The 22477-nt window shown below is 46.5% G+C and overlaps 1 protein-coding gene across 1 annotated transcript in view; it reads left to right on the plus strand.

Moving 5' to 3' along the window:
- The window catches only part of prss12 (serine protease 12), an 84987-nt gene that overhangs the window by 10306 nt on the left and 52204 nt on the right, over nucleotides 1-22477 (plus strand). The window contains exons 3-5 of the mRNA XM_061895186.1: nucleotides 3647-3816; nucleotides 15709-15853; nucleotides 15925-16103. Of these exons, the coding sequence (XP_061751170.1) occupies nucleotides 3647-3816; nucleotides 15709-15853; nucleotides 15925-16103 (494 nt within the window). The remainder of the gene's footprint in view (nucleotides 1-3646; nucleotides 3817-15708; nucleotides 15854-15924; nucleotides 16104-22477) is intronic.

Consider the following 22477-nt stretch of genomic DNA (forward strand, 5'->3'; position numbering starts at 1 on the left):
CTCCTGATGATTGAGGGAACCCCTCATGAAACAGTTCTGTAGAGATGAAGTAGTCTTGTGATTTTTTCCCACACCTACATATTGCGCTCTACCACGGTATCGAGCACTATTCTCTGGATAATCCAATCAAGACATATATATATATATATATATATTAGATACATACACAGATAGAATCATAGTATATTTATATTGGATTGTATTTATATTGCATTATATTATATTATTTAATAATATATTATATTATATATAGGTTTATTCAGGTGTACTGGAGAGGAGGCTACGTCGGATAGTCGAACCTCGGATTCAGGAGGAACAGTGTGGTTTTCGTCCTGGTCGTGGAACTGTGGACCAGCTCTATACTCTCGGCAGGGTTCTTGAGGGTGCATGGGAGTTTGCCCAACCAGTCTACATGTGCTTTGTGGACTTGGAGAAGGCATTCGACCGTGTCCCTCGGGAAGTCCTGTGGGGAGTGCTCAGAGAGTATGGGGTATCGGACTGTCTTATTGTGGCGGTCCGCTCCCTGTATGATCAGTGTCAGAGCTTGGTCCGCATTGCCGGCAGTAAGTCGAACACGTTTCCAGTGAGGGTTGGACTCCGCCAAGGCTGTCCTTTGTCACCGATTCTGTTCATAACTTTTATGGACAGAATTTCTAGGCGCAGTCAAGGCGTTGAGGGGTTCCGGTTTGGTGACCGCAGGATTAGGTCTCTGCTTTTTGCAGATGATGTGGTCCTGATGGCTTCATCTGACCGGGATCTTCAGCTCTCACTGGATCGATTCGCAGCCGAGTGTGAAGCGACCGGAATGAGAATCAGCACCTCCAAGTACGAGTCCATGGTTCTCGCCCGGAAAAGGGTGGAGTGCCATCTCCGGGTTGGGGAGGAGACCCTGCCCCAAGTGGAGGAGTTCATGTACCTAGGAGTCTTGTTCACGAGTGAGGGAAGAGTGGATCGTGAGATCGACAGGCGGATCGGTGCGGCGTCTTCAGTAATGCGGACGTTGTACCGGTCCGTTGTGGTGAAGAAGGAGCTGAGCCGGAAGGTAAAGCTCTCAATTTACCGGTCGATCTACGTTCCCATCCTCACCTATGGTCATGAGCTTTGGGTCATGACCGAAAGGATAAGATCCCGGGTACAAGCGGCCGAAATGAGTTTCCTCCGCCGGGTGGCGGGTCTCTCTCTTAGAGATAGGGTGAGAAGCTCTGCCATCCGGGAGGAACTCAAAGTAAAGCCGCTGCTCCTTCACATCGAGAGGAGCCAGATGAGGTGGTTCGGGCATCTGGTCAGGATGCCACCCGAACGCCTCCCTAGGGAGGTGTTTAGGGCACGTCCAACCGGTAGGAGGCCACGGGGAAGACCCAGGACACGTTGGAAAGACTATGTCTCCCGGCTGGCCTGGGAACGCCTCGGGATCCCCCGGGAAGAGCTAGACGAAGTGGCTGGGGAGAGGGAAGTCTGGGTTTCCCTGCTTAGGCTGTTGCCCCCGCGACCCGACCTCGGATAAGCGGAAGATGATGGATGGATGGATGGATATTATATTACATTATATTTATATTTTATTATGTTATATTCTATAGTATTTTATTGCATTGCATTATATTATATCACATTATATCATATAATTCAATATTATATCATATTACATTATATTTATATTCAAGTATGTTATATATATATTGCATTATATTATCTTACAGTATATTTCATTATATTATATTTTTCAGCAGTTAAGGAAGTTGTTGATGACATCCCTTCCACATAATAATAATAATAAATAATAATGATAATGGATTAGATTTATATCGCGCTTTTCTATTGTTATATACTCAAAGCGCTGACAGAGAAGTGGGAACCCATCATTGATTCACACCATGCTGTAAATGTGCCTTCCTTATGTATCAGATGCAGGTAGACTGTAAAACATTTACAGCGCTGCTTCAAACATCTGAAGGCTGACGAGAGCACGATGGCAAATCAGGGGGAATGTTTGGGAATTTCACAAGACTCATGACCGCAAGTACTTGTTTTTGTGCGACCCTTGCATTCCAAGGCTCCTTCCCCTAGAGGTGTGGAAATACCTTTAGTGCCGCACTTCTTTACCTTCTTACCGCCACCACACTGGCGCTCACTGTTCCTTGCTGGACTTTTCGATGCCATTTGAGCAGAAAATAAACCATCAAAGAGGACAAAGCGGTTTGCCGAGCTGCACGCTTCCACGTGTCCACGCTGTAAGCAGCTCAGCATGCAAATGTCAGCCATATGTCTGGAACAATGTTTATTGGACACTATTGGACGGTGCAAATCAATCAATCAATCAATCAATGTTTACTTATATAGCCCTAAATCACTAGTGTCTCAAAGGGCTGCACAAACCACCACGACATCCTCGGTAGGCCCATATAAGGGCAAGGAAAACTCACACCCAGTGGGACATTGGTGACAATAATGACCCAGTGGGACGTCGGTGACAATAATGACTATGAGAACCTTAGAGAGGAGGAAAGCAATGGATGTCGAGCGGGTCTAACATGATACTGTGAAAGTTCAATCCACAATGGATACAACACAGTCGCGAGAGTCCAGTCCAAAGAGGATCCAAGACACAGCAGCGAGAGTCCCGTTCACAGCGGAGCCAGCAGGAAACCATCCCAAGCGTAGGCGGACCAGCAGCGCAGAGATGTCCCCAGCCGATACACAGGCGAGCAGTACATGGCCACCGGATCGGACCGGACCCCCTCCACACGGGAGAGTGGGACATAGAAGAAAAAGAAAAGAAACGGCAGATCAACTGGTCTAAAAAGGAGGTCTATTTAAAGGCTAGAGTATACAAATGAGTTTTAAGGTGAGACTTAAATGCTTCTACTGAGGTGGCATCGCGAACTGTTACCGGGAGGGTATTCCAGAGTACTGGAGCCCGAACGGAAAATGCTCTATAGCCCGCAGACTTTTTTTGGGCTTTGGGAATCACTAATAAGCCGGAGTCCTTTGAACGCAGATTTCTTGCCGGGACATATGGTACAATACAATCGGCAAGATAAGATGGAGCTAGACCGTGTAGTATTTTATACGTAAGTAGTAAAACCTTAAAGTCACATCTTAAGTGCACAGGAAGCCAGTGCAGGTGAGCCAGTATAGGTATATATGTATGTATATATGTATATAAAGGTATATACAGTGTAGGTATATATGTATGTATATATGTATATAAAGGTATATACAGTACAGGCGTAATGTGATCAAACTTTCTTGTTCTTGTCAAAAGTCTAGCAGCCGCATTTTGTACCAACTGTAATCTTTTAATGCTAGACTTGGGGAGACCCGAAAATAATACGTTACAGTAATCGAGGCGAGACGTAACAAACGCATGGATAATGATCTCAGCGTCTTTAGTGGACAGAATGGAGCGAATTTTAGCGATGTTACGGAGATGAAAGAAGGCCGTTTTAGTAACGCTTTTAATGTGTGCCTCAAAGGAGAGAGTTGGGTCGAAGATATGTATTGAATTTGCACATGGCTAAGAAGTCATGCGAGCAGCTTGAGTGAAATGACATCTTTGCTTTGGGGGGTCTTCATCTTTAACCAGCAGCGTTCCTTCTTTTTCTCAAGTCCCTTTCAAATCCAACAATGCTCTTTTATGCCTTTGAAGCCTTTCAGGCCGTGCTGGCAGCATCCCGCTACCTCGTCCGAGCACGACCAAGCTCCACTGGCAAGGCGTCCGCTGCCAAGGAGACGAGCCGGACCTGCTCCAGTGCCCTAAAAGTGTCTGGAAAGGAGGGGAGTGCTCTCTGGTTGCTACGGTTACCTGCACAAAGCAAGGTTGGATTTGGAATTATTCTACTTAAAGGGGGGACTTTCCTATTTTGTCTAGCATTCACAGTCCTTATGTCGGACAAGAACACATTTGGTTTTCCCTCTTGTTATGCATTCAAACTCGTAAATAAAAGCTAGCAAAAGTCAGCTAATGTGAGTCACTCGATTACACTGATAAAAGCGCTCCTAAAAACATCCAAAAGCCTCTATGGTAGTTTTACATACACGCTGTAAGTTTATAACTATAACCTAGAAACAGCCACATTCCTAATAACGTAATATTTCAATCAATCAATGTCAATCAATGTTTATTTATATAGCCCCAAATCACAAATGTCTCAAAGGACTGCACAAACCATTACGACTACAACATCCTCGGAAGAACCCACAAAAGGGCAAGGAAAACTCACACCCAGTGGGCAGGGAGAATTCACATCCAGTGGGACGCCAGTGACAATGCTGACTATGAGAAACCTTGGAGAGGACCTCAGATGTGGGCAACCCCCCCCCTCTAGGGGACCGAAAGCAATGGATGTCGAGCGGGTCTAACATGATACTGTGAAAGTTCAATCCATAGTGGCTCCAAGACAGCAGTGAGAGTCCCGTCCACAGGAAACCATCTCAAGCGGATCAGCAGCGTAGAGATGTCCCCAACCGATACAGGCGAGCGGTCCATCCTGGGTCTCGACTCTGGACAGTCAGCACTTCATCCATGGTCATCGGACCGGACCCCCTCCACAAGGGAGGGGGGGACATAGGAGAAAGAAAAGAAGCGGCAGATCAACTGGTCTAAAAAGGAGGTCTATTTAAAGGCTAGAGTATACAGATGAGTTTTAAGATGAGACTTAAATGCTTCTACTACCTATTTACCTATTTTGGTTGATTTAAGCAGAGGGGGGAGTATCAATTGGCTTTTCCCTTCATCAACAACAACAAGACTACAAATCATGACAGACATCAAAAACTACTTTGGGACAAATGATGATCAGAACCTTATATTTTTGAGCTTCAATATAAGGAGGATGATCTGTAAGTTTCAGAGGCTGTGTGCTAAACAGATGCAGCTTTAGTGAAACACTAAGCATCATGTAGCAGTATTGCCGAGTACTATACAAGAAAAAAAAAAGAACCTAATAAAAACAATCACTTCCTGTACAATGTCTGCTCTCACTGGGATGCCAACTGATGGGATGTTTATATCTTCCTGTTTAGATGAGGAATTATTTATAACCCGAACAAAGGATTAAAAAAAAGTGCCCCAAACAAGCTTATTTTCGTATCTTTCTCACCATCTCTGGGTAGAAGTTGGGTGTCAAAGTTGACCATCTTCTAGGTTTGTGTCCACAACATAAACGTAATAAAGTAGCAAGAAACATGTCAATAATGAATAAAGCAAGACATGTTCTGACCAAAGACCACTCCATATTCTCTACTGCTCACTAGTGTTACATGTCTGACTTATTGTGTAGAAATATGGCAAATAACTACAAAAGTACACTTCATTCACTAACTGTGTTACAAAAAAAGTTGAGTTGGATAATGTCGGCTATAGAGAACATACAAAACCTTTACTTATTGAATCCAACACATTGAAATTCCACAACATAGTGAATTTGCAAACATCTAAAATGATACACAAAGCCAACTATAACCTGCCAGCCAAGAATGTACAACAATTCTTCTCAACAAAAGAGGGGGAATATAATCTTAGAGGAAAGTGTCATTTAAAACATTTGTACGCACGTACAACACTGAAGACCTTCAGTATATCAGTATGTGGAATTAAATGATGGAATGGATTAAGCAAAGCAATCAAACAATGTACTAATATGATCCACTTCAAGAAACTCTTCACACTTAAAGTGTTTACAAAGTACAAAGAAGAAGAACCATGATAAACATTCTCAATTTAATTCATCCGTCCATTCATTTTCTATATACTCTTACTCATCTCACCTTATGAAACATAACTTACTTCACCAATTATTATTTATTTATTTTTATTTTTATTACTTATGGAGTATATTGTGAATACACTGAGAACAAACAGGAAGTGAACAAAAGTGTTAGCAACTACAATGTAAAGGAAAAGGGGTAGGATTAAATAAACTCTGCTTCTTCTTACTCCTTTTCCAACTTGTTGAATAGACAAACTGCAAATTGTGATGCTCATGTGGTACCCATGCATGTGTGATGTATCATGTTGTATGCATGCATGTGTGATGTATCATGTTGTATGCATGCATGTGGGATGTATCATGTTGTATGCATGCATGTGTGATGTATCATGTTGTATGCATGCATGTGGGATGTATCATGTTGTATGCATGCATGTGTGATGTATCATGTTGTATGCATGCATGTGTGATGTATCATGTTGTATGCATGCATGTGTGATGTATCATGTTGTATGCATGCATGTGTGATGTATCATGTTGTATGCATGCATGTGTGATGTATCATGTTGTATGCATGCATGTGTGATGTATCATGTTGTAGGCATGCATGTGTGATGTATCATGTTGTACGCATGCATGTGTGATGCATCATGTTGTATGCATGCATGTGTGATGTATCATGTGGTACCCATGCATGTGTGATGTATCATGTTGTATGCGTGCACGTGTGATGTATCATGTGGTACCCATGCATGTGTGATGTATCATGTTGTACGCATGCATGTGTGATGTATCATGTTGTATGCGTGCATGTGTGATGTATCATGTTGTATGCATGCATGTGTGATGTATCATGTTGTATGCATGCATGTGTGATGTATCATGTTGTATGCATGCATGTGTGATGTATCATGTTGTACGCATGCATGTGTGATGTATCATGTTGTATGCGTGCATGTGTGATGTATCATGTTGCACGCATGCATGGGTGATGTATCATGTTGTATGCATGCATGTGGGATGCATCATGTTGTATGCATGCATGTGTGATGCATCATGTTGTATGCATGCATGTGTGATGTATCATGTTGTATGCATGCATGTGTGATGTATCATGTTGTATGCATGCATGTGTGGTGTATCATGTTGTATGCATGCGTGTGTGATGTACCATGTATGCATGCATGTCCGATGCATCACGTTGCACGCATGCATGTGTGATGCATCATGCTGTATCCATGCGTGATGCATCATGTTGTATGCATGTGTGATGTTTCATGTTGTATGCATGCGTGTGTAATGTATCATGTTGTGCACATGCATGTGTAATGCGTCATGTTGTATGCATGCATGTGTGATGTATCATGTTGTATGCATGCATGTGTGATGTATCATGTTGTACGCATGCATGTGTGATGTATCATGTTGTATGCATGCATGTGTGATGTATCATGTTGTATGCATGCATGTGTGATGTATCATGTTGGATACATCATGTTGTATGCATGCATGTGTGATGCATCATGTTGTATGCATGCATGCGTGATGCATCATGTTGCATGCATGCATGTGTGATGCATCATGTTGTATGCATGCATGTGTGATGCATCATGTTGTATGCATGCATGTGGGATGCATCATGTTGTATGCATGCATGTGTGGTGTATCATGTTGTACACATGCATGTGTGATGCATCATGTTGTATGCATGCATGTGTGATGTACCATGTATGCATGCATGTCTGATGCATCACGTTGCACGCATGCATGTGTGATGCATCATGCTGTATCCATGCGTGATGTATCATGTTGTATGCATGCATGTGTGGTGTATCATGTTGTATGCATGCGTGTGTGATGTACCATGTATGCATGCATGTCCGATGCATCACGTTGCACGCATGCATGTGTGATGCATCATGCTGTATCCATGCGTGATGCATCATGTTGTATGCATGTGTGATGTTTCATGTTGTATGCATGCGTGTGTAATGTATCATGTTGTGCACATGCATGTGTAATGCGTCATGTTGTATGCATGCATGTGTGATGTATCATGTTGTATGCATGCATGTGTGATGTATCATGTTGTACGCATGCATGTGTGATGTATCATGTTGTATGCATGCATGTGTGATGTATCATGTTGTATGCATGCATGTGTGATGTATCATGTTGGATACATCATGTTGTATGCATGCATGTGTGATGCATCATGTTGTATGCATGCATGCGTGATGCATCATGCTGCATGCATGCATGTGTGATGCATCATGTTGTATGCATGCATGTGTGATGTATCATGTTGTATGCATGCATGTGTGGTGTATCATGTTGTACACATGCATGTGTGATGCATCATGCTGTATGCATGCATGTGTGATGTACCATGTATGCATGCATGTCTGATGCATCACGTTGCACGCATGCATGTGTGATGCATCATGCTGTATCCATGCGTGATGCATCATGTTGTATGCATGGGCGATGTTTCATGTTGTATGCATGCGTGTGTAATGTATCATGTTGTGCACATGCATGTGTAATGCGTCATGTTGTATGCATGCATGTGTGATGTATCATGTTGTATGCATGCATGTGTGATGTATCATGTTGTATGCATGCATGGGTGATGTTTCATGTTGTATGCATGCATGTGTGATGTATCATGTTGTATGCATGCATGTGTGATGTATCATGTTGTATGCATGCATGTGTGATGTATCATGTTGTATGCATGCATGTGTGGTGTATCATGTCGTATGCATGCATGTGTGATGTATCATGTTGTATGCATGCATGTGTGATGTATCATGTTGTATGCATGCATGTCTGATGCATCACGTTGCACGCATGCATGTGTGACGCATCATGTTGTATGCATGCACGTGGGATGCATCATGTTGTATGCATGCATGTGTGATGCATCATGCTGTATCCATGCGTGATGCATCATGTTGTATGCATGGGTGATGTTTCATGTTGTATGCATGCATGTGTAATGCGTCATGTTGTATGCATGCATGTGTGATGTATCATGTTGTATGCATGCATGTGTGATGTATCATGTTGTATGCATGCATGTGTGATGTATCATGTTGTATGCATGCATGTGTGATGTATCATGTTGTATGCATGCATGTGTGATGTATCATGTTGTATGCATGCATGTGTGATGTATCATGTTGTATGCATGCATGTGTGATGTATCATGTTGTATGCATGCATGTGTGATGTATCATGTTGTATGCATGCATGTGTGATGTATCATGTTGTATGCATGCATGTGTGATGTATCATGTTGTATGCATGCATGTGTGATGTATCATGTTGTATGCATGCATGTGTGATGTATCATGTTGTATGCATGCATGTGTGATGTATCATGTTGTGCGTATGCATGTTGTAAGTAAACTCAACCTCCCTTTATTGTTAAGTTCCTTTAATTTCACTCTTCTACTCCAAAAATGACCCACAGACAACCCATGATTTTTAATTAACTTTAATTATTTCCAATTTTGAAACATTGTTGGTTTAATTTCAGTTGATCTTCCAAATGGTCAGCAGGTTGTAAACCTTTAAAGCACAGAAACTGAGATGTTAAATGACACAGGTATTTATGATTGATACTTTTATTAGTAGATTGCACAGTACAGTACATATTCTGTACAATCGACCACTAAATGCTAACACCCCAATAAGATTAACTTGTCAGGGTCCACGTTAACAATTCATCAATTTTACACAAAGTTTATAAACCTCTGAATAATGTTTTAAACTTTCTACATAATGCTAACTTTTAGTAAGAGTTAAACATGACTTTATCATTTAAACTTTGCATTAATCTTTTGTACTTTTAACTTGAAACATTTGCCATTCTAGCATTAAACTTGTGCATGTGCTTCAAACGACTTGCTAGCGACTGCTCAAACACGGCATGCAATCAAAGCTGAAAAGGTAAATGCAGTCATGCATTGTTTCCATTTGAAGGCCGCAGTTCAAAGAAAGCAAATGAACAAGCTTGCAGGTACAAGTTAAGCATATTAAAGCATTTGGATGGACATGAAATGAAGAAGCATATTCACCGACCAGTTGGGAGAAACTTGTTAAGTGGATCTTGCTGCTCTTCTTTCTTCTATGGAGCTTGAACCTCCTTTTCAGGTGCCTTCAATTAGACATTTGACGGCCATTTTACCTTGGCATTCTGGGAATCGTAGTTTTCACTGATTTTGACCATGTAGGGCATGGATTAATGACACTGCTGAGTTTTTAACTCCACAACCATCCTGGTGAGAGGCATGATTTATAATCTGAGGCAATGCAGCAGCTCCACATGTCTGTCACACTTCGCCTTGGGTGAAGGTCATGTGACCTTGGCAAAGCAGACTTCAAATCAAGGATGGCGAGTCACGCAGTTGGCAACAGTTTACAAACATTTATTTAAATCCCAAAAAAGTGTCAAGAGGTGAACAAAAACAGGAAGACAAAACACCCACAATCTGTAACAGTAATAAATAAAGACAATATTACTATTGTATATTATATATAGTACATTTATATTCTAAATATATTTCCAAGTTGCATGCATTAAATAGGCCTATATATAATTAGTCAAAATAAGCATATTAAAAATCAAAATATAAATCATCCATTATATCTAAATACATATATTCACAATCAAACGCCAAACATCAAATATATCAAAGCAAAGAATTAATCAAAACACATTTAGCAAAATCAATTAGCAATCAACAAAACTCATTTAACTGGTGACATCCCAACATAATCTCATCATCAAAAATAATCACCTCAGTAGTCGTTTGATGTATGAAGACCCAAACTCTTGCTCAGGACAGAGAAGATCCTCTGGCTGGCACACCTGACCTCCTCTGGCAGTGACAGACAGCAGACTGGCACACCTGACCTCCTCTGACAGTGACAGACAGCAGACTGGCACACCTGACCTCCTCTGACAGTGACAGACAACAGACTGGCACACCTGACCTCCTCTGACAGTGACAGACAGCAGACTGGCACACCTGACCTCCTCTGGCAGTGACAGACAGCAGACTGGCACACCTGACCTCCTCTGACAGTGACAGACAACAGACTGGCACACCTGACCTCCTCTGACAGTGACAGACAGCAGACTGGCACACCTGACCTCCTCTGGCAGGGACAGACAACAGACTGGCACACCTGACCTCCTCTGACAGTGACAGACAGCAGACTGGCACACCTGACCTCCTCTGGCAGTGACAGACAACAGACTGGCACACCTGACCTCCTCTGGCAGTGACAGACAGCAGACTGGCACACCTGACCTCCTCTGACAGTGACAGACAACAGACTTGCACACCTGACCTCCTCTGGCAGTGACAGACAACAGACTGGCACACCTGACCTCCTCTGGCAGTGACAGACAACAGACTGGCACACCTGACCTCCTCTGACAGTGACAGACAACAGACTGGCACACCTGACCTCCTCTGGCAGTGACAGACAGCAGACTGGCACACCTGACCTCCTCTGACAGTGACAGACAGCAGACTGGCACACCTGACCTCCTCTGACAGAGACAGACAGCAGACTGGCACACCTGACCTCCTCTGGCAGTGACAGACAGCAGACTGGCACACCTGACCTCCTCTGACAGTGACAGACAGCAGACTGGCACACCTGACCTCCTCTGGCAGTGACAGACAACAGACTGGCACACCTGACCTCCTCTGGCAGTGACAGACAACAGACTGGCACACCTGACCTCCTCTGGCAGTGACAGACAACAGACTGGCACACCTGACCTCCTCTGACAGTGACAGACAGCAGACTGGCACACCTGACCTCCTCTGGCAGTGACAGACAACAGACTGGCACACCTGACCTCCTCTGGCAGTGACAGACAGCAGACTGGCACACCTGACCTCCTCTGACAGTGACAGACAACAGACTGGCACACCTGACCTCCTCTGACAGTGACAGACAACAGACTGGCACACCTGACCTCCTCTGGCAGTGACAGACAACAGACTGGCACACCTGACCTCCTCTGACAGTGACAGACAACAGACTGGCACACCTGACCTCCTCTGGCAGTGAGAGACAACAGACTGGCACACCTGACCTCCTCTGACAGTGACAGACAACAGACTGGCACACCTGACCTCCTCTGACAGTGACAGACAACAGACTGGCACACCTGACCTCCTCTGACAGTGACAGACAGCAGACTGGCACACCTGACCTCCTCTGGCAGTGACAGACAACAGACTGGCACACCTGACCTCCTCTGGCAGTGACAGACAACAGACTGGCACACCTGTTCTCCTCTGGCAGTGACAGACAGCAGACTGGCACACCTGACCTCCTCTGGCAGTGACAGACAGCAGACTGGCACACCCGACCTCCTCTGGCAGTGACAGACAGCAGACTGGCACACCTGACCTCCTCTGGCAGTGACAGACAGCAGACTGGCACACCTGACCTCCTCTGACAGTGACAGACAGCAGACTGGCACACCTGACCTCCTCTGGCAGTGACAGACAACAGACTGGCACACCTGACCTCCTCTGACAGTGACAGACAACAGACTGGCACACCTGACCTCCTCTGACAGTGACAGACAACAGACTGGCACACCTGACCTCCTCTGACAGTGACAGACAGCAGACTGGCACACCTGACCTCCTCTGACAGTGACAGACAACAGACTGGCACACCTGACCTCCTCTGGCAGTGAGAGACAACAGACTGGCACACCTGACCTCCTCTGGCAGTGACAGACAGCAGACTGGCACACCTGACCTCCTCTGACAGTGACAGACAACAGACTGGCACACCTGACCTCCTCTGACAGTGACAGACAGCAGACTGGCACACCTGACCTCCTCTGGCAGTGACAGACAACAGACTGGCACACCTGACCTCCTCTGGCAGTGACAGACAACAGACTGGCACACCTGACCTCCTCTGGCAGTGACAGACAGCAGACTGGCACACCTGACCTCCTCTGGCAGTGACAGACAGCAGACTGGCACACCTGACCTCCTCTGGCAGTGACAAACAGCAGACTGGCACACCTGACCTCCTCTGGCAGTGACAGACAGCAGACTGGCACACCCGACCTCCTCTGGCAGTGACAGACAGCAGACTGGCACACCTGACCTCCTCTGACAGTGACAGACAACAGACTGGCACACCTGACCTCCTCTGACAGTGACAGACAACAGACTGGCACACCTGACCTCCTCTGACAGTGACAGACAACAGACTGGCACACCTGACCTCCTCTGACAGTGACAGACAGCAGACTGGCACACCTGACCTCCTCTGGCAGTGACAGACAACAGACTGGCACACCTGACCTCCTCTGGCAGTGACAGACAACAGACTGGCACACCTGTTCTCCTCTGGCAGTGACAGACAGCAGACTGGCACACCTGACCTCCTCTGACAGTGACAGACAGCAGACTGGCACACCCGACCTCCTCTGGCAGTGACAGACAGCAGACTGGCACACCCGACCTCCTCTGACAGTGACAGACAACAGACTGGCACACCTGACCTCCTCTGACAGTGACAGACAGCAGACTGGCACACCTGACCTCCTCTGGCAGTGACAGACAGCAGACTGGCACACCTGACCTCCTCTGACAGTGACAGACAGCAGACTGGCACACCTGACCTCCTCTGGCAGTGACAGACAACAGACTGGCACACCTGACCTCCTCTGACAGTGACAGACAACAGACTGGCACACCTGACCTCCTCTGACAGTGACAGACAGCAGACTGGCACACCTGACCTCCTCTGACAGTGACAGACAGCAGACTGGCACACCTGACCTCCTCTGACAGTGACAGACAACAGACTGGCACACCTGACCTCCTCTGGCAGTGAGAGACAACAGACTGGCACACCTGACCTCCTCTGGCAGTGACAGACAGCAGACTGGCACACCTGACCTCCTCTGACAGTGACAGACAACAGACTGGCACACCTGACCTCCTCTGACAGTGACAGACAGCAGACTGGCACACCTGACCTCCTCTGGCAGTGACAGACAACAGACTGGCACACCTGACCTCCTCTGGCAGTGACAGACAACAGACTGGCACACCTGACCTCCTCTGGCAGTGACAGACAGCAGACTGGCACACCTGACCTCCTCTGGCAGTGACAGACAGCAGACTGGCACACCTGACCTCCTCTGGCAGTGACAAACAGCAGACTGGCACACCTGACCTCCTCTGGCAGTGACAGACAGCAGACTGGCACACCCGACCTCCTCTGGCAGTGACAGACAGCAGACTGGCACACCTGACCTCCTCTGACAGTGACAGACAACAGACTGGCACACCTGACCTCCTCTGACAGTGACAGACAACAGACTGGCACACCTGACCTCCTCTGGCAGTGACAGACAGCAGACTGGCACACCTGACCTCCTCTGACAGTGACAGACAACAGACTGGCACACCTGACCTCCTCTGACAGTGACAGACAACAGACTGGCACACCTGACCTCCTCTGGCAGTGACAGACAGCAGACTGGCACACCTGACCTCCTCTGACAGTGACAGACAACAGACTGGCACACCTGACCTCCTCTGGCAGTGACAGACAGCAGACTGGCACACCTGACCTCCTCTGGCAGTGACAGACAACAGACTGGCACACCTGACCTCCTCTGGCAGTGACAGACAGCAGACTGGCACACCTGACCTCCTCTGACAGTGACAGACAGCAGACTGGCACACCTGACCTCCTCTGACAGTGACAGACAACAGACTGGCACACCTGACCTCCTCTGGCAGTGACAGACAACAGACTGGCACACCTGACCTCCTCTGACAGTGACAGACAACAGACTGGCACACCTGACCTCCTCTGACAGTGACAGACAGCAGACTGGCACACCTGACCTCCTCTGGCAGTGACAGACAGCAGACTGGCACACCTGACCTCCTCTGGCAGTGACAGACAGCAGACTGGCACACCTGACCTCCTCTGGCAGTGACAGACAGCAGACTGGCACACCTGACCTCCTCTGGCAGTGACAGACAGCAGACTGGCACACCTGACCTCCTCTGGCAGTGACAGACAGCAGACTGGCACACCTGACCTCCTCTGGCAGTGACAGACAGCAGACTGGCACACCTGACCTCCTCTGACAGTGACAGACAGCAGACTGGCACACCTGACCTCCTCTGGCAGTGACAGACAACAGACTGGCATAAAAATGGCATTTTCCCCACTTAAATAGCTCATAGCCCCGCCCACTAGCTGGGACCAAGTTGACAGGTTAAATAAAGAAAAGTTATTTTGTAAATGACAGCATAAATAACCACCAGATGTCTAAAAGTATTGACATAGTACTTTTGTATTTGTAAAGCAGTCATTTGTGTCCACAGTGTGTTCAGCTTTAGACAAGACAACTTTCAAATGTCCCTCAACAACACCCAGCTCCTGACAATCATGGTTTGGCCCAAATGAGGCCTAATTAGTCCAAGCAGGTGTGCTCAGCTACATAAAGCCTTAAGCCCCGCCCCCTGACTCTTTTAGCCACACCTTCAGAGCCATGGTGAGTGACAGCTTACCATTTGTTTGTTGAGCATGCTTTCCACTGACTAAAAATAATGTGCATGTTTGAGAGGAAGTCAAAGAGTGAGAGTGTGGGGTCAAACTGTCACATAGTTGCTAAATATAGTTTGTCTGCGTTAGCACTCATAATAACAATGTTACTAATATGGTCTTAATATTCAGCTTACAACATGTTAATAGAGTATTTTTCTTGGTTTTTCGATGTATATTTAGACGCAATAGTGTAGTCCCATTAGCTGCATCGTTGGCCACCTCTTCCTTGCCATATTTCACGAGTTAGAATGCATAAAAAAACAAAACAAACGTGTGTTCTTGTCTCACTTAAAGACGGTGAAAAAAAAATGCACAGTTCCCCTTTAGGCGAGAGTTGAAATGAATGCATGTGACGTGCGTGCAGAGGCGTTGCCCATTCGGCTGGTGGGCGGGCAGTCGGGGTCAGAGGGCACGGTGGAGGTCTTCCACGCGGGCCAGTGGGGGTCGGTGTGTGACCACCAATGGGACGACAGCGATGCGGAGGTGGTGTGTCGGCAGCTGGGGCTCAGGTGAGAGAAACACACGCAGTCATCACAAAGTCAGAAAGAAGCAAAGCCAAAAGAGCGTTTCTTCGACACAGCGGCGCTGCAAAGGCGTGGAGCCGGGCCCATTTCACACAGACTTCTGGCCGGGTGTGGCTGGACCAGGTGAGATGCACAGGAAACGAGCTGACGCTGGAGCAGTGTCCCAAAAGCAGCTGGGGGGAACACAACTGCCTCCACTCCGAGGATGCTGGAGTGTCCTGCAGCCCCCCCACAGGTAGGTCAGCACGGGGAGGCCAAATCACCTTTGGGGGCAAACCTGCAGACAAAGGTCAAAGGTCAGGGAGAAAGGCGGCCACAGATACACTGTGTTGCCAAAAGTATTGGGCCACCTGCCTTGACTCACATATGAACTTGAAGTGCCATCACATGACCTTTTGCAGCTTCAACTCTTCTGGGAAGGCTGTCCACAAGGTTGCCGAGTGTCTTTATATCTTCTGGGAAGGCTGTCCACAAGGTTGCCGAGTGTCTTTATATCTTCTGGGAAGGCTGTCCACAAGGTTGCCGAGTGTCTTTATATCTTCTGGGAAGGCTGTCCACAAGGTTGCAGAGTGTCTTTATATCTTCTGGGAAGGCTGTCCACAAGGTTGCAGTGTCTTTATATCTTCTGGGAAGGCTGTCCACAAGGTTGCAGAGTGTCTTTATATCTTCTGGGAAGGCTGTCCACAAGGTTGCCGAGTGTCTTTATATCTTCTGGGAAGGCTGTCCACAAGGTTGCCGAGTGTCTTTATATCTTCTGGGAAGGCTGTCCACAAGGTTGCAGAGTGTCTTTATATCTTCTGGGAAGGCTGTCCACAAGGTTGCAGAGTGTCTTTATATCTTCTGGGAAGGCTGTCCACAAGGTGGCCGACTGTCTTTATATCTTCTGGGAAGGCTGTCCACAAGGTTGCAGAGTGTGTTTATATCTTCTGGGAAGGCTGTCCACAAGGTTGCAGAGTGTCTTTATATCTTCTGGGAAGGCTGTCCACAAGGTTGCCGAGTGTCTTTATATCTTCTGGGAAGGCTGTCCACAAGGTTGCAGAGTGTCTTTATATCTTCTGGGAAGGCTGTCCACAAGGTTTCAGAGTGTCTTTATATCTTCTGGGAAGGCTGTCCACAAGGTTGCAGAGTGTCTTTATATCTTCTGGGAAGGCTGTCCACAAGGTTGCCGAGTGTCTTTATATCTTCTGGGAAGGCTGTCCACAAGGTTGCAGTGTCTTTATATCTTCTGGGAAGGCTGTCCACAAGGTTGCCGAGTGTCTTTATATCTTCTGGGAAGGCTGTCCACAAGGTTGCAGTGTCTTTATATCTTCTGGGAAGGCTGTCCACAAGGTTGCAGAGTGTCTTTATATCTTCTGGGAAGGCTGTCCACAAGGTTGCAGAGTGTCTTTATATCTTCTGGGAAGGCTGTCCACAAGGTTGCCGAGTGTCTTTATATCTTCTGGGAAGTCTGTCCACAAGGTTGCAGAGTGTCTTTATATCTTCTGGGAAGGCTGTCCACAAGGTTGCAGAGTGTCTTTATATCTTCTGGGAAGGCTGTCCACAAGGTTGCCGAGTGTCTTTATATCTTCTGGGAAGGCTGTCCACAAGGTTGCCGAGTGTCTTTATATCTTCTGGGAAGGCTGTCCACAAGGTTGCAGAGTGTCTTTATATCTTCTGGGAAGGCTGTCCACAAGGTTGCAGAGTGTCTTTATATCTTCTGGGAAGTCTGTCCACAAGGTTGCAGAGTGTCTTTATATCTTCTGGGAAGGCTGTCCACAAGGTTGTCGAGTGTCTTTATATCTTCTGGGAAGGCTGTCCACAAGGTTGCAGAGTGTCTTTATATCTTCTGGGAAGGCTGTCCACAAGGTTTCAGAGTGTCTTTATATCTTCTGGGAAGGCTGTCCACAAGGTTGCCGAGTGTCTTTATAACTTCTGGGAAGGCTGTCCACAAGGTTGCAGAGTGTCTTTATATCTTCTGGGAAGGCTGTCCACAAGGTTGCCAAGTGTCTTTATATCTTCTGGGAAGGCTGTCCACAAGGTTGCAGAGTGTCTTTATATCTTCTGGGAAGGCTGTCCACAAGGTTGCAGAGTGTCTTTATATCTTCTGGGAAGGCTGTCCACAAGGTTGCCGAGTGTCTTTATATCTTCTGGGAAGGCTGTCCACAAGGTTGCAGAGTGTCTTTATATCTTCTGGGAAGGCTGTCCACAAGGTTGGAGTGTCTTTATATCTTCTGGGAAGGCTCTCCACAAGGTTGCAGAGTGTCTTTATATCTTCTGGGAAGGCTGTCCACAAGGTTGCCGAGTGTCTTTATAACTTCTGGGAAGGCTGTCCACAAGGTTGCCGAGTGTCTTTATATCTTCTGGGAAGGCTGTCCACAAGGTTGCAGTGTCTTTATATCTTCTGGGAAGGCTGTCCACAAGGTTGCCAAGTGTCTTTATATCTTCTGGGAAGGCTGTCCACAAGGTTGCAGAGTGTCTTTATATCTTCTGGGAAGGCTGTCCACAAGGTTGCAGTGTCTTTATATCTTCTGGGAAGGCTGTCCACAAGGTTGCAGAGTGTCTTTATATCTTCTGGGAAGGCTGTCCACAAGGTTGCCAAGTGTCTTTATATCTTCTGGGAAGGCTGTCCACAAGGTTGCAGAGTGTCTTTATATCTTCTGGGAAGGCTGTCCACAAGGTTGCAGTGTCTTTATATCTTCTGGGAAGGCTGTCCACAAGGTTGCCAAGTGTCTTTATATCTTCTGGGAAGGCTGTCCACAAGGTTGCAGTGTCTTTATATCTTCTGGGAAGGCTGTCCACAAGGTTGCAGAGTGTCTTTATATCTTCTGGGAAGGCTGTCCACAAGGTTGCAGAGTGTCTTTATATCTTCTGGGAAGGCTGTCCACAAGGTTGCCAAGTGTCTTTATATCTTCTGGGAAGGCTGTCCACAAGGTTGCAGTGTCTTTATATCTTCTGGGAAGGCTGTCCACAAGGTTGCAGAGTGTCTTTATATCTTCTGGGAAGGCTGTCCACAAGGTTGCAGAGTGTCTTTATATCTTCTGGGAAGGCTGTCCACAAGGTGGCCGACTGTCTTTATATCTTCTGGGAAGGCTGTCCACAAGGTTGCAGAGTGTCTTTATATCTTCTGGGAAGGCTGTCCACAAGGTTGCAGAGTGTCTTTATATCTTCTGGGAAGGCTGTCCACAAGGTTGCAGAGTGTCTTTATATCTTCTGGGAAGGCTGTCCACAAGGTTGCAGAGTGTGTTTATATCTTCTGGGAAGGCTGTCCACAAGGTTGCAGAGTGTCTTTATATCTTCTGGGAAGGCTGTCCACAAGGTTGCAGAGTGTCTTTATATCTTCTGGGAAGGCTGTCCACAAGGTGGCCGACTGTCTTTATATCTTCTGGGAAGGCTGTCCACAAGGTTGCAGAGTGTCTTTATATCTTCTGGGAAGGCTGTCCACAAGGTTGCAGAGTGTCTTTATATCTTCTGGGAAGGCTGTCCACAAGGTTGCAGAGTGTCTTTATATCTTCTGGGAAGGCTGGCCACAAGGTTGCCGAGTGTCTTTATATCTTCTGGGAAGGCTGTCCACAAGGTTGCAGAGTGTCTTTATATCTTCTGGGAAGGCTGTCCACAAGGTTGCAGAGTGTCTTTATATCTTCTGGGAAGGCTGTCCACAAGGTTGCAGAGTGTCTTTATATCTTCTGGGAAGGCTGTCCACAAGGTTGCAGAGTGTCTTTATATCTTCTGGGAAGGCTGTCCACAAGGTTGCAGAGTGTCTTTATATCTTCTGGGAAGGCTGTCCACAAGGTTGCAGTGTCTTTATATCTTCTGGGAAGGCTGTCCACAAGGTTGCAGAGTGTCTTTATATCTTCTGGGAAGGCTGTCCACAAGGTTGCCAAGTGTCTTTATATCTTCTGGGAAGGCTGTCCACAAGGTTGCAGAGTGTCTTTATAACTTCTGGGAAGGCTGTCCACAAGGTTGCCGAGTGTCTTTATATCTTCTGGGAAGGCTGTCCACAAGGTTGCAGAGTGTCTTTATATCTTCTGGGAAGGCTGTCCACAAGGTTGCAGAGTGTCTTTATATCTTCTGGGAAGGCTGTCCACAAGGTTGCAGTGTCTTTATATCTTCTGGGAAGGCTGTCCACAAGGTTGCGGAGTGTGTTTATATCTTCTGGGAAGGCTGTCCACAAGGTTGCAGAGTGTCTTTATATCTTCTGGAAAGGCTGTCCACAAGGTTGCCGAGTCTCTTTATATCTTCTGGGAAGGCTGTCCACAAGGTTGCAGAGTGTCTTTATATCTTCTGGGAAGGCTGTCCACAAGGTTGCAGTGTCTTTATATCTTCTGGGAAGGCTGTCCACAAGGTTGCCGAGTGTCTTTATATCTTCTGGGAAGGCTGTCCACAAGGTTGCAGAGTGTCTTTATATCTTCTGGGAAGGCTGTCCACAAGGTTGCCAAGTGTCTTTATATCTTCTGGGAAGGCTGTCCAGAAGGTTGCAGAGTGTCTTTATATCTTCTGGGAAGGCTGTCCACAAGGTTGCCGAGTGTCTTTATATCTTCTGGGAAGCCTGTCCACAAGGTTGCAGTGTCTTTATATCTTCTGGGAAGGCTGTCCACAAGGTTGCAGAGTGTCTTTATATCTTCTGGGAAGGCTGTCCACAAGGTTGCCAAGTGTCTTTATATCTTCTGGGAAGCCTGTCCACAAGGTTGCAGTGTCTTTATATCTTCTGGGAAGGCTGTCCACAAGGTTGCAGAGTGTCTTTATATCTTCTGGGAAGGCTGTCCACAAGGTTGCCAAGTGTCTTTATATCTTCTGGGAAGGCTGTCCACAAGGTTGCAGTGTCTTTATATCTTCTGGGAAGGCTGTCCACAAGGTTGCAGAGTGTCTTTATATCTTCTGGGAAGGCTGTCCACAAGGTTGCCAAGTGTCTTTATATCTTCTGGGAAGCCTGTCCACAAGGTTGCAGTGTCTTTATATCTTCTGGGAAGGCTGTCCACAAGGTTGCAGAGTGTCTTTATATCTTCTGGGAAGGCTGTCCACAAGGTTGCCAAGTGTCTTTATATCTTCTGGGAAGGCTGTCCACAAGGTTGCAGTGTCTTTATATCTTCTGGGAAGGCTGTCCACAAGGTTGCAGAGTGTCTTTATATCTTCTGGGAAGGCTGTCCACAAGGTTGCCGAGTGTCTTTATATCTTCTGGGAAGGCTGTCCACAAGGTTGCAGAGTGTCTTTATATCTTCTGGGAAGGCTGTCCACAAGGTTGCAGAGTGTCTTTATATCTTCTGGGAAGGCTGTCCACAAGGTGGCCGACTGTCTTTATATCTTCTGGGAAGGCTGTCCACAAGGTTGCAGAGTGTCTTTATATCTTCTGGGAAGGCTGTCCACAAGGTTGCAGAGTGTCTTTATATCTTCTGGGAAGGCTGTCCACAAGGTTGCAGAGTGTCTTTATATCTTCTGGGAAGGCTGTCCACAAGGTTGCAGAGTGTCTTTATATCTTCTGGGAAGGCTGTCCACAAGGTTGCAGAGTGTCTTTATATCTTCTGGGAAGGCTGTCCACAAGGTTGCAGTGTCTTTATATCTTCTGGGAAGGCTGTCCACAAGGTTGCAGAGTGTCTTTATATCTTCTGGGAAGGCTGTCCACAAGGTTGCCAAGTGTCTTTATATCTTCTGGGAAGCCTGTCCACAAGGTTGCAGTGTCTTTATATCTTCTGGGAAGGCTGTCCACAAGGTTGCAGAGTGTCTTTATATCTTCTGGGAAGGCTGTCCACAAGGTTGCCAAGTGTCTTTATATCTTCTGGGAAGGCTGTCCACAAGGTTGCAGTGTCTTTATATCTTCTGGGAAGGCTGTCCACAAGGTTGCAGAGTGTCTTTATATCTTCTGGGAAGGCTGTCCACAAGGTTGCAGAGTGTCTTTATATCTTCTGGGAAGGCTGTCCACAAGGTTGCAGAGTGTCTTTATATCTTCTGGAAAGGCTGTCCACAAGGTTGCAGAGTGTCTTTATATCTTCTGGGAAGGCTGTCCACAAGGTTGCAGAGTGTCTTTATATCTTCTGGGAAGGCTGTCCACAAGGTTGCAGAGTGTCTTTATATCTTCTGGGAAGGCTGTCCACAAGGTTGCCGAGTGTCTTTATATCTTCTGGGAAGGCTGTCCACAAGGTTGCCGAGTGTCTTTATATCTTCTGGGAAGGCTGTCCACAAGGTTGCAGAGTGTCTTTATATCTTCTGGGAAGGCTGTCCACAAGGTTGCAGAGTGTCTTTATATCTTCTGGGAAGGCTGTCCACAAGGTTGCCGAGTGTCTTTATATCTTCTGGGAAGGCTGTCCACAAGGTTTCAGAGTGTCTTTATATCTTCTGGGAAGGCTGTCCACAAGGTTTCAGAGTGTCTTTATATCTTCTGGGAAGGCTGTCCACAAGGTTGCAGAGTGTCTTTATATCTTCTGGGAAGGCTGTCCACAAGGTTGCAGAGTGTCTTTATATCTTCTGGGAAGGCTGTCCACAAGGTTGCAGAGTGTCTTTATATCTTCTGGGAAGGCTGTCCACAAGGTTGCAGAGTGTCTTTATAACTTCTGGGAAGGCTGTCCACAAGGTTGCCAAGTGTCTTTATATCTTCTGGGAAGGCTGTCCACAAGGTTGCCAAGTGTCTTTATATCTTCT

Source organism: Nerophis ophidion, linkage group LG01 (assembly GCF_033978795.1).
Source record: "Nerophis ophidion isolate RoL-2023_Sa linkage group LG01, RoL_Noph_v1.0, whole genome shotgun sequence".
Taxonomy (NCBI): Eukaryota; Metazoa; Chordata; class Actinopteri; order Syngnathiformes; family Syngnathidae; genus Nerophis; species Nerophis ophidion.